This window comes from Emys orbicularis, chromosome 2 (assembly GCF_028017835.1).
Source record: "Emys orbicularis isolate rEmyOrb1 chromosome 2, rEmyOrb1.hap1, whole genome shotgun sequence".
NCBI lineage: Eukaryota > Metazoa > Chordata > Testudines > Emydidae > Emys > Emys orbicularis.
The window spans coordinates 123,295,957-123,308,254 of record NC_088684.1 but is presented as its reverse complement, the minus strand read 5'-3'; the positions used below and the strand labels follow the sequence as shown (position 1 = coordinate 123,308,254).

The 12,298-nt window shown below is 41.5% G+C and overlaps 1 protein-coding gene across 1 annotated transcript; it reads left to right on the top strand.

The window, feature by feature from the left end:
• The first annotated feature begins 1,656 nt into the window (after positions 1 to 1,656).
• LOC135875086 (leukocyte elastase inhibitor-like) lies at positions 1,657 to 12,029 on the top strand. The gene is made up of 7 exons (XM_065400065.1): positions 1,657 to 1,824; positions 3,420 to 3,551; positions 4,372 to 4,515; positions 5,056 to 5,173; positions 6,450 to 6,592; positions 11,320 to 11,475; positions 11,625 to 12,029. The coding sequence occupies exons 1-7, from the start codon at positions 1,657 to 1,659 to the stop codon at positions 12,027 to 12,029; spliced, it is 1,266 nt and encodes a 421-aa protein (XP_065256137.1).
• Positions 12,030 to 12,298: the final 269 nt, after the last annotated feature.

Here is a 12,298-nt window from a genome sequence, read left to right as displayed (position 1 = left end):
GTGGGTTAGTGGTTGTCCCTCCCACTCTGGCTCAAAGAGAGGCCACTTGGCCTCACCATGGGGGTCAGCCCAGTCGCAGGCGGAATTAGCAAATCAAGGGCTGTGATCTATGGGGCTTGGGCACAGGTCCTCAGGCAGGGCAGAGCAGCCAACACCCTAGGGGGGCTCTGGCTCTCAGGCAGGGCAAAGCAGCAAACAGGCCATTCAGCCTAAGGTGGGGAGAGAATGGGGTGGGGTTGGCAACAGGGGGTAGGGTCCCACCCTACTCCACTGGGTCCCAGCCAAGGGTTATGACAGTGGCGGAGGGCTCCGCCACAGGGTCAGCGGGGATTCCACCGAAACACACTGACCGAGCACTGACAGCAAAACCGGACTAAAGTTTAGTTTCGCTGGGCTACTTCCTACCACAATCAAGGGAGGGGTTCTGGTGGCCAGGGTTAGTCAGGGTAGTTGGCTGCTGGCAATCTCAGCAGCTCCTCTCCGGACTCGGTCTCTTCTGGGGGTCGGGCGCTACCCAGCTCAGTCTCAGGGCCAATGGCCTACAGCAAGCAAGAGACATCGGTCTCCTTCCCTGGCTCTCGCTCAACTGAGCTGGGATCTGAAATAAGGTCATTTTTGCCATGGTGCAGATCAGATGAACAAGCCTGCCTGAAAGGCATTTCCTGATCGTGTAGTTAGACAGAATAGAGGAGGATGCACTAGAATGAGGGACCCGGCAAGATATTCACATTCTGTATATAGTATAGTTTTCATTAAGGACCAAGTAGTAAAGTTATAGTTCATATTTTTTCCATTGCGTGTTTCCTCCTGTAATAAATATAGTGATTTTTGCAAGTCTTTTGCATGGCTACTTAGCCTATAATTGTGATTGCTAAAGATAGTAACAGACCTATTTATTTTCCCTTACCTTGTGACTAACTATTCATAGTTATAAGGGAGAAGTAGGTTATAACTAGTATGTAATTAGGTTATTCTCTCCTAGTGCTGTTTTAACTAGTCCAGAGTAGTCTAACAGTGATCCACTCTCAAAACATGACCTGCCCATCATGAAAGAGCAAAGCATACCATTTTAGCCAGGGCTTTTTCAATGCTTAGCGATCATTCAGTAAGACAAGGTGGGAGAGAAAATAGCTTTTATTGGACTAAATATTCTGTTGGTGAGAGAGACAAGCTCTTGAGCTGACAGAGCTCTTCTTCAGGTCCTCTCACCAACAGAAGGAGGTCCAATAAAAGTTATTATCCCACCCACCTTGTCTCTCTAATATCCTGGGACTGACATGGCTACAACATTACTGCAGACCATTCAGTAAGGAAGAAAAGAATCCAGTCCTACGTTAGGAAATCAGAGCATGTTCAGTGCTGGATCTAGTATCATTGCCCAGGCAAGCCGCATTCTTGCTGCTAAGCTGGGCACAGTCAGGAGCTGTACCTTGGAAAGTGGAGAAGAGTGGAAAGAAGATGTCTCATGGCTATACAAGATGGTTGATGATGATCAGTAGTAGCCTCCTTGGCTCAGGAGCACCTACGCTTCTGTTGGTTAGCAATCAAATACAGTAATTTCAGCTGAACTCAGGCTTTAGTCTCACACAGTTGAGCAAAGTAAATTATTCAGATTTGGTTCTCTTCTTTTTGTTTCTAGCCCACTGTGACTTCACAATGGGCTCCATTTCTCAAGCAATTAATGAAATGGGCCTTGATCTTTACAATGAACTGAACAAAAATGCTGCAGACAAAAACATCTTCTTCTCCCCTATGAGTATCTCTACTGGCCTGGTCATGGTCCTGTTGGGTGCCAGAGGTAACACTGCTACTCAGATGCAAGAGGTAAGTGTCAACAAAACACCTACATGCTTTTATATTTTACATGCTTTTTTCTGTTAAGGCAAACATTAAAAGTAATGACAAACTATGTGATAATTTTATAAAAAAGTGCATTTGCCGGGGATAATGCAGAATTAAGCAAAGAAACACGGTTTTCAAAATTGCTGCATCATGATTTCTATCACCTGTCTATAGTGTCTGACTAATGATACGATTAGGATTCAGCAGCGTAGAGGCAGGACTTAAGTCACATGGTGGCATGGCAGTCTGCCAGCATTCCCTTGCCACCATCTTGGGCTCCATTTTAAAAATAATGTTTCTAGTAGTTATGCTTGTCAAGAAATCCTTGAAACTGGAAATATAACCAGTGCAGAGATGTCTGCAGAAAGCCTGGAGCAATTGTTCTGAGAGGTGTGAACTGTCCTGTTCATTTTAGTGAGGTGTTAGCTCAGCTGCGCAAAGTTGACATTTTGGGGTCTAATTTTCTGAAGTGCTGAGCCCCACAGCTCCTTTTGAAGTCAAAGGGAGCTGCAGAAGGTCTACTTCTCTGAAAATCAGGCCCTTGAATATAAACCTTATGTTTTTCACTGCTCATCAGAAAGTCAATATAGTTTGCCACTGCCTCTTTATTTTTCCAAGTTTGAACACTGCGTACGACTCATCCTCTCAGAATGTCCTTCAAGCTTCCTGTCCACTAGCAAAGTTGTAAGAGCTGGTCAGAAATCAGGATTTTTTTTCCTCCATCAAAAAAGTTTTCCTTTTCATCCAAAAACCAAAATGTTTTGGCCAAAAGCTGCTGAAAAACCAAAAACATTTGAAAGACTGGACAAAAGGCTGGACAAGATCAATGTTTCTCAACCTTTTTGATACCAGGGATCAGCTTGCTGCCTTCCTAAACTGTGTCACGGAGATTTCGAGACCTGGTGCCGGTCCATGGATAGGTTGTTGAGAAACACTGGACTAGATGACCTCTTGAGGTCCCGTCCAGCCCTACATTTCTATGATTGGTATTCTTAGGTTACCATGTGAAGAACCTGACTGCTGCACAAACACTTTCTCAGGGCAGATCTTGCTCCCTTTTCACCCACCCAATGGCCTTGACAGCTATACTGAATATGCTTATGTTAAAACCGGGATGGAGTTCCTATCTTCCCCCGAAAGGGGCTAATACCTCTTCTTCTTTCTGAATTCAAGTGTCAATCGCAAATTGAGATTCACACTTTGAACATTTTCAAAATGAAAATGTTGTTTTCCTGTTCAAAACGACTAATTTAGAAACAATCTACTTATAGTTAAAAAATGTAGAGTAGAAATTGAAGTGTTTCAAAATCATCAGAACACAATGTTTTGATTGAACCAAAATGATTTTTTTTTTTTTGCTTGTCGGTTCAAAAATTTTAAATTTAGACATTTTATCCCAATTTGGGACTGGAAAACTTCTCAAAAATCTCAAATATTTTGTCAAGACAGGAAAACTGTTTCCTGCTCAGCTGTAATTAGTATCTAGTGTAACAAACATCTTAAGATAAGAAAAAGCCTTTCTGTGGAATGCATTTATGCCACTTACAGCTGCAGTAATATTACAATTTCAACCACAGGTTCTTCATTTGAATAGAGCTGCAGGAAGTGCAAATCTCGGAACTAGGCCTGTCTCTGAAAGTGGGACAACAGAAGCTGAGCCAGAATATCTCAATGAAGGGCAATATCATCAACTTCCTCAGTTCCCAAAGGTACCTCTTCTGAACAAGATAGAGTAGTGTTTTCATAGCTGTAAGGGGAGCTGCAGGCTGTATAATGGCCAGTGACAGCCATTAGAGGAGTCATGATCACAGGCAGGAGGCCACTCTAGTATACTAGAAAATACTTGATCTGGAGGTCATGATTGATTGATTAAGGGCCCAATCCTGGAGAAATCAATGGACACACACTCTATACTAAGGGTATGTCTACACCCAGCCGCTAGTTCGGCGGCTGGGAATCGAAGTTCTGGGTTCGACTTATCGCGTCTTGTCTAGACGCGATAAGTCGAACCAGGAAGTGATCGCTGTCGACTGCGGTACTCCAACTAGACGAGAGGAGTACCGCGGAGTCGACGGGGGAGCCTGCCTGCCGCGTGTGGACCGAGGTAAGTTCGAACTAAGGTACTTCGAACTTCAGCTACGTTATTCACGTAGCTGAAGTTGCGTACCTTAGTTCGATTTGGGGGTTTAGTGTAGACCAAGCCTAAGAGCCAGGGGAGCAATTCCCCGGCTTGTGTACAATTACTCATGCTAGCTCTCAGTGGAGCTAGTGTGAGTATAACTAGCAGTGTAGCTGCAGTAGTAGGGGTAGGGGCAGTGGAGGCACTGCTGAGCCATGCTGAGTACATGCCCACCAGTTTCAGGCAGGCTTGTACTTGTTGCCGCTAGCTGTGCTACCATGGTTATGCTGCCTCACACCGATAGAGATACTCAAACATCCGTATAATGTAACTATCAGTCCTGTTTTTTAACTTTTATACAAATTTAACAAAGAGAAAATGAAGCGTCTTTATTTCTACCTTGTTTGAAGCCTTCTCCTTCACGATGTGACTTGGTTGGAGGAATCCACACAGAATTCCAGACACTCCTTTCCCAACTGAAAAATCTCAACAAGAGCTATGTACTGAGTCTGGCCAACAGTCTGTTTGCACAAAAAGGGTATAATTTTCACCAGGTAAGTTACGGGTCTTTGTTACATGTGACAATTGAGTCAAAGCTCACCTTTATACCAGAGATTCAGGGTTGCCAACTCAACAAGACTTTTTGGTGGGAGTTGGCTGCCTAACCCCTCTTTGTGGCCTTGGGAAATCTTCCTTCATGGTCAGGAGACTTTTCTCTTTGTTTAACTAAATGTTAGTGGGCTGAATGCACCAGATGCTCAATGTAAGTAATAACAGTAACTTTCTATGTCTTATCTAATCCTTATTTTTACACTTATTGTAGGTAAGTAATTCTCCATGAAAAATCACCAATGTAATAAGGGTCCAGTTCATGATTGTACTATAAGGCAATTAGCTCTGTCCAAACGCTCAATGAATAAACTTCTAGTACTTGATGTCAGTGCCAAACTTTAGTTTCCCCATCAAATTCAGTCCTGAACAAATTGTAAAAGAGCATGGCTTTTTTTCTAATTGGCTTGAGTCACCCAGTTTCTTATGGAGGATCTGATTTATGGATTCTAACATTAATTAATGATCTTTATTTTACTGTACAGCAATATTTAAAATGCACTAAGGAATTATATGGAGCAATGCTGCAAACAGTTGATTTTAAAAGTGCTACGGAAGCAGCCAGACAGACGATAAATTCCTGGGTTGAAAGCAAGACACAAGGTAAGAAAGCACAGGTCCGATTGTCATTGGCTTTTCTCACTGTTTCAACATAAAAGAGCCAGGATTTGAAAGCAAAAGGTTTTCCACCTCATGTGTGTGTGTGTGTGTGTGTGTGTGTGTGTGTGTGTGTGTGTGTGTGTGTGTGTGTGTGTAAGTCCTCGTCTAAAATATTTTTAATTTAAAAATGAATTTGCTATCACATTCTCATTTTTATAACATTGCCGTCATATCCTGGTTGATGGCAAGAATATGGGTCCACAGTGCTGGGGCAACAAATGGGGGCAACAGAAGCTGTGGGTGTAGCTGTGAGGTGGAGCAAAGCCAGGGAACAGGAGAAGACAGATCAAGAGTCTGATCGTGTGGGAAGCAGAGCCTACAGAGCAATGCCCAGGGCGTGGATGATGTCCTAACTGCCAGGGAAGGTCACATCATGAGTAACTTACATTTTCCGTTGCCATATCCTTTAAGAACCCAAACATGAGTAATGATCTCTTGCACACTGGCTTGAACAAAATATATGGCACATTCCCTTTGCCTAGGCTGCAGTCTCACCTAGCCAAAGATAATCAAGCTTTGAAATTTCAAGCTGAATGTGGACAGAATGGCTCAGGGGACTGGTTTTGAATGGTGGATCTTTTTCTCTGTCATAGATTTGTCTTTGTCTCTGTAAACAAGTCAGTTGTGAATAAGAAGTTATCAGCTGATGACTGTCCAATGACCCATGTGGAAAGAGTTGTTGTTTTCAGTCAGGTTCCTAGTATCAGAACCTGAGGTCCACATTTCAAAAGCAGCCTCACAATGCTGGAAATGCATGCTTGTACAGAGAACCAGCCCAAGGGCTGTGCACTAGTTAACTCCAACTTCAGGCCTCAGAATGGAAGTAAAAAACTACACAGATTATTACCAATCCCCGGAGCCATTCTGTCCATATTTGACTAAATAATGCAACTGAAATGGTGCTGGCCCCCTGCACAGGGGTGAATGTCTATACCCTCGTTGAATGTGATGGGTTTAGTGAACTATCTACTTAATTCTTCTAAATCAGGGCTGAGTCATATTAGTAGCAGTGCATAGAGAAGCTTACAATGCAGCTGGCTATTTCATCCCTGTTCTGTGGATAAACAGAAAGATTTAATTTGCAGAGCCAAGCACTAGATGTTCCCCATGTTAAATTAACCTTGCAAATAAATAAATATTGATATATGAACATTCAGTTAGATCCATCTGTCTCTAATAATAATTTACATGTAGCTTGTTTTTCTCTGACTTTTTTAAGGTAAAATCAGGGAACTCTTTGTTCCTGGTGTTATTGACCCAACCGCTGTGCTGGTGCTAGTGAATGCAATCTACTTCAAAGCAACCTGGGAATACAAGTTTGAAGAAAAACACACAATGCCAAGAGACTTTAGGATAAACCAGGTACTATAGCAGAATTCTATATTTTTAGCTTTGTTTTATCTTAGACACCTTCAACAAAGTCACTCTGGGGCACAACTTAGGTATGCACCTATAGACATTGACATCCTATCAACCTTACAAGCAAAATGTGGGTATATATTAAGCATAACTTGACTCTTCTACTGTATGAAAGATGTCAGGGCTGTTTTTCAGTAGAGGCCAATGATCTCAAAGTGAATGAAGAAAACAAGAGCAAAACTGTAGCAAGATTAGATGCTTAGTACGCTACATATTTGGAACATGGTATAAACACCAGGATACAGATTTCTTTATTTTTAACTACAACAGCACTTCCCTTAGGCCATGATCCTGGAAAGACTTACACATGTAAGTAATTTCAGCATAGGTCTGTTGACTCATGTGACTGAAGTTGAGCACATGCAGAAAATTTGAGCTTCAACTTCAGAATCTTAAGCCCAGTCCTGCAGATGCTAGTAATACCAGATAAGTGTCAGAAAACTAGGGAAGGAAGGTCGGGGTTTAGACATGAATTTGTTTATGCTACTAGTGATGTCACACACATCTGTCAGACAAACGAGAAAGTCTGAAGTTCAGATTTCTCACAATCTTAAGGCAATTGTGTCAGATTTTATTAAGTGTTCATTATACTTTAACAAAAAGCGTAAGTTTGGGGAATTTAAAAATGAAATTGCAACAAAATGTCTATTATACTTCACATTCAAAGGCAAACAGCAAAGGAAAAACAAAAATAAAAAAACAGGTTTGTGTTTGCTTTTTTTATCATGTCCAAAAAAATGTCACTTTTTTTCTTTGTTTGCCATAGGATTTCAGGGAATGTCAAAGCTGGCTTTCCCTGTTTAGCTGAGGTCTTAGAGGCCTCAGGTGCCAGTTCAAAAGAGGTGGGACATGTTGAATCTTTACAAAAATATTTTTCCAGCATTTGAGTCCAACTGATGTTATCAGAAATAAACAGTCATTTCTCTCACTTAATCCAATTTTGCTTGCTTGCTATCTATTGTGCCAGCATCTTACCAGTTCTCATCCATGAGTTCTTTCAGGAAAAACAAAATAGATAAGACGAGACCTGAATTTCTACAGTAATAAAACATGCAGATTTTTGTTGAGAGTCCCGTTCTTCACTCATTAAAAACAAAAAACAAAAGAGGTCAGCAACCTATATTCCCACCCTCCCCTTTGCAGGGTTAAGAGACTAGCAAGATGGTGTTGCTACAATATCTAATGGGTTCATTTATATCTGAAGCTTTTACTATTTTCTTCAGAATATGGAAAAAAAAAAGAGTCTGTTCTATAGCTGAGAACAGTCAGTGTGTTTGTGAGCACCATATCACATACAAATCTCAGCTACACCTTTTTACTTAAATACAGATTAGCAGGGAGGGGAATTTTATTGAACAGTAGAAGAGGGTGTCACCTTAAAGATTCCTCTCTGAGCAAATTGGTTACACCTAAAATAAGACTTGAGCAACAACCTAAACAAAGATATAAAAAAGGATGAGACGCCCATTAAAGATGGTAACTTCTAGAAGATGAATGATATGAATGACTGACTGACAGAAAACCTAGATATGATTGTATTCCGGACATGGGTGTTGGTTGCTGAACTGCTACATCGTACAGAAGTCCACAGAGATGGGGAGAAATTGTGAAAGTGAATTCCCAACAAATGTTGGGAAACAAAAGTCAGCAAGGTATTGAAATCCCATTTGTTAAAATGAGCAACTCTATTTGCATAAGCAGTGAACTTCAGAGGGGGTCAGCAGTTAAAGCCATATCTTCTTCACACAGGGGGAAGAGGAATAATAAATAATTGTTATTAAGCTCTGTCTTTGTACAGGGCAAGGTACAAACAAATGGGGGAGCTCCCTGAGTTGAAGTGCTAATGATTCTAGGAGAAACTATGGTTTGGTTGCATGGTTCATAAAAGCAGGGAGGCTACACTTGTATGGCTTGTCAGACATCAGCATTTTTTTCCAACCCAAGTTGTCCCAGATCTCTTCCTATGTGGACCCTCTGAAGAAGCTGTGTCACAGGCAGAACAGGGACGGGGGAAGTCTCCCTTCCCAAAAGGTTCTATTCTACGGCTTTCAGCAACACTGCAATTCTCCTTTACCTAACAGTGCCATAGAGATGTTATTTAAATGACTGGTTAGCAAAGATTTTCACCTCTCCTGTGTTGTTTTATTCATGCCAAGTAGTTCCAATGACATAAAATGTTTGAAAGATAACAGGAAGGTGAACTGAACCAGTTGGGGTTGATGTATTTTCCTTGATCTTGCCACTTGAGTACTGATCACATGTATGCTGGTTTTATACCAGCATAACTCCAGTAGACCTGATTCTCCTCCCATTTACATCAGTTTTAACTGACTTCAACAATTACACCAGTGTAAGAAAGAACAGAATCAGGCTCACTGACCTCAATAGAGTGTCTCTTGATTTACACCAATAAGAGAAGGATTGTGTTCATAATCCCTAGGTAAAAGCACCCCAGTGATTTTGAAGCTTATGTTCTGTTGTGATTATCATGCCTGAAATTTACCCCAATTGTAAGCTCAATTGTAAAGAGTATAAGAAAGTTCATAAGATGTCGCAATACCTTATAATTTTTGCCTGCTAGGACATTAACAATGGAAAATAGGTCAAATTGTTTTCAACAATGAATGTTACGAACACATGCAAGAGAACCAGACAGAGAAACTGGATTAGTCCAAACAAAAAGGCCCGCTGATATGGTTCAAAGACTGTTGAAATCATGCTTGGTAAAAAATAGATGACGTGGAGCAAGAAGTTAATGAAGCAGAATTGGCATGGTGGATATTAGGCCTAATTGCTGGACAAAAAATGAGGGGATAAACTATGCTGCCCACTTTTCCCTTTTTTGTGGTTCTTAAAAGGAGACTTTTTGAAAAAAAATGTCATCTCCCTTCCTACCTTGCATCCCACCTTGTCTCATCTCATCTCCCTTGACACAAAGAAAGAAGGAACAGACCAGCTTGAAAGATTTTCATCCCAAGAGGAAGACCAGTAGACCCTGATTTTGTTCTGGGAACTTTGTTTTTTGCTTGTGTTCAATGACCTCGAGTCCTCAGCCCATCGGTGGGGATACTTATTTGCCAGCACCACAGAGGCACATAAGATCCTCTTCTGCCTCTTTTCCTTGTGTGTTATTTTCTGCCTTGCTTCCTTCCTTTCTCTCATGCTCTCGGCTTTTCATCAAATTCTGAAATCTCCAGGTGCTGTTGCAGTGCAGTTGATGACATGACCACAATCCTGCCCTGTTGAAAAGGCCCAATCAGACAATGTCCCTGACTGGAATGTGACTCAGAGTCCAAGCAACAGGTGTCATGCTCAACTTGCCAGCCAAAGCATCTACTTGTAACTGAACAGCCATCCAGTGCTCCAAAAACATCAACAAAAGCTGTATTTCCTCCCACAGGCACCGACTCCATGGGTGCTCCGGGGCTGGAGCACCCATGGAAACAAAATAGTGGGTGCTCAGCACCCACCAGCCACTCGCTGATCAGCTGTTTGGTGGCGGGCAGGAGATGCTGGGGGGGGGGGGAGGGAGCGGAGCTGGGGTGGGAAGAGGTGGACCAAGGGTGGAGGCTTGGGGGAAGTGACAGAGTGGGATGGGGCCTCGGGGGAGAGCGAGGGTGGAGCACCCACCCGGAAAGAAGAAAATAAGAGCCTGTTTCCCCCACCATTTCCATCCTGTTTCTCCTCCACCTTGTGTGTTTGTTAAAAAAAAAAAAAAAAAGAGAAGTGAATAACCTTCACACATTGGGACTGAGAGTAAAAGTAACCCTTTCTTTTTCTTCAGAGAATGGTTGCTGAAACATGGGAGACTGATATTTCGCCTCCTGCAAAACAAAACAAACTTTAATAGGTTTTAATTAAATTTGTTTTGCATAATCACTCAATTCCAGTTTCACTATAAATGCTTGTTTTAATGTCACATTCCTTCTTGTGTTTAATCAATAAACTTTCAACTTTAGAATGAATGTTTTTGGGTGATCGTTGAGGAACAGAGTAAATCCAAGGCATCTGCAGAAAATGACGTATCACTGTTGGACAGTGAAAGAGTTAATAAACATTTCTCACTTTCAGTCCTTGATATCAATTCAAGCCTAAGTCACCTAGCAGCTTTTGAACATTTTACCCTAAGTTAACATTGCCAGATCAATGGTCTATGATCTATGTTAGGTCCAACTTCTTCTCTCCATTACACCACTTTAAATCTGGAGTAATTCCACTTGTAATTGACTTCAGTGGAATTACATCAATGCACTGAAAGCAGAATTTGGCCTTTGTACTGGAACTCAGCTGCCTGATTTTTTGTGAGTTGACTCTCACACCAGATCAGTACTGACTTCAATAGAGGCTATCCTGATTTACAGCAGTGTTTGAGATCCACATCAGGCCCCAGATCTTTAGGTGTGAACGTCCCTGGTATTAATCTACTACATTCCCTTGTTTTGTTCCGTATTCAGCACCTTGTTTTTCAAATGATAATCCCATTTTAAACACTAGCTTGAGCAATACTCTGATATGCCTTGATTTATAGCTTCTCATTTACTAATATAAATGACTTATAAAATATTTATCCTATTTGCAATCAGTGTTCCTGTGAACACTTCACATTGTCTTTTGTTCAAATGCAGGAGGGCACTGTCAGTTGTATTTATGTATCATTTTCTTTTAAATAGAATGAGAGCAAATCTGTGCAGATGATGTATCAGAAAGACAGATTTAAAATTGCCCACATACAGGAGATGAATGCTCAGATTCTTATGATCCCATATGCTGGAAAATCACTGAATATGATCATACTGCTACCCGATGACACCACTGGTCTGGAACAGGTAAAGACATTATACCACTGAATATCTGTGAAGTAGCCCGAACTTTGGCTCTCCTTTTTATCTGAATTAAACTTGGATAAAGATCTGAAATTTTCAGAACTTCTCAGTTCCTTTGTCATTTATCTTGGTCTCTCTTTTGGACTCTATAGGTTGAAAGGGCAATGACTTATGAGAAATTAACACGCTGGACTTCCTTGGAAAGTATGAGAGATAGAGAAGTGGAGGTGTATTTGCCCCGGTTCAAACTTGAAGACACCTTTGAGCTCAACTTACCTTTACAAGAGATGGGGATGATTGATGTCTTTAAGGAATCAAAAGCTGATCTCTCTGGAATGGCTCCCTCAGGGAAGCTGTTTCTGTCAAAGGTTGTCCACAAGGCCTATGTGGAAGTTAATGAGGAAGGCACTTTGGCAGCAGCTGCTACAGGAAGTGTTGTTGTTAACAGATCCCATCTATCTGGTGATCTGTTTATGGCTGACCATCCTTTCCTTTTCTTTATCCAGCACAATCCCACCAATACCATACTTTTCCTTGGAAAACTCTGCTCTCCTTGAAATCAAGGCAATTTTCTACCTCAGCAAGCACAGTCAGATTATATTATATTCTTCTACCCTGAAATACTAGGACAGGTTTATTTTCTTAGTGCTTTTATAATCCTTTGAAATAACAAGCTAGGAATTTTGGTGATAGCTTTTTAGACCCTTTCCATAGAGAGGAGAGAATTAGGGTCCATATCAGGGGCACAGGCCACTCCCACAAAGCAGAATCCCTTTCACTAACATAGGTCAGCAGTTCAGACTGAGCTCCGACTCAAGAAGCACTT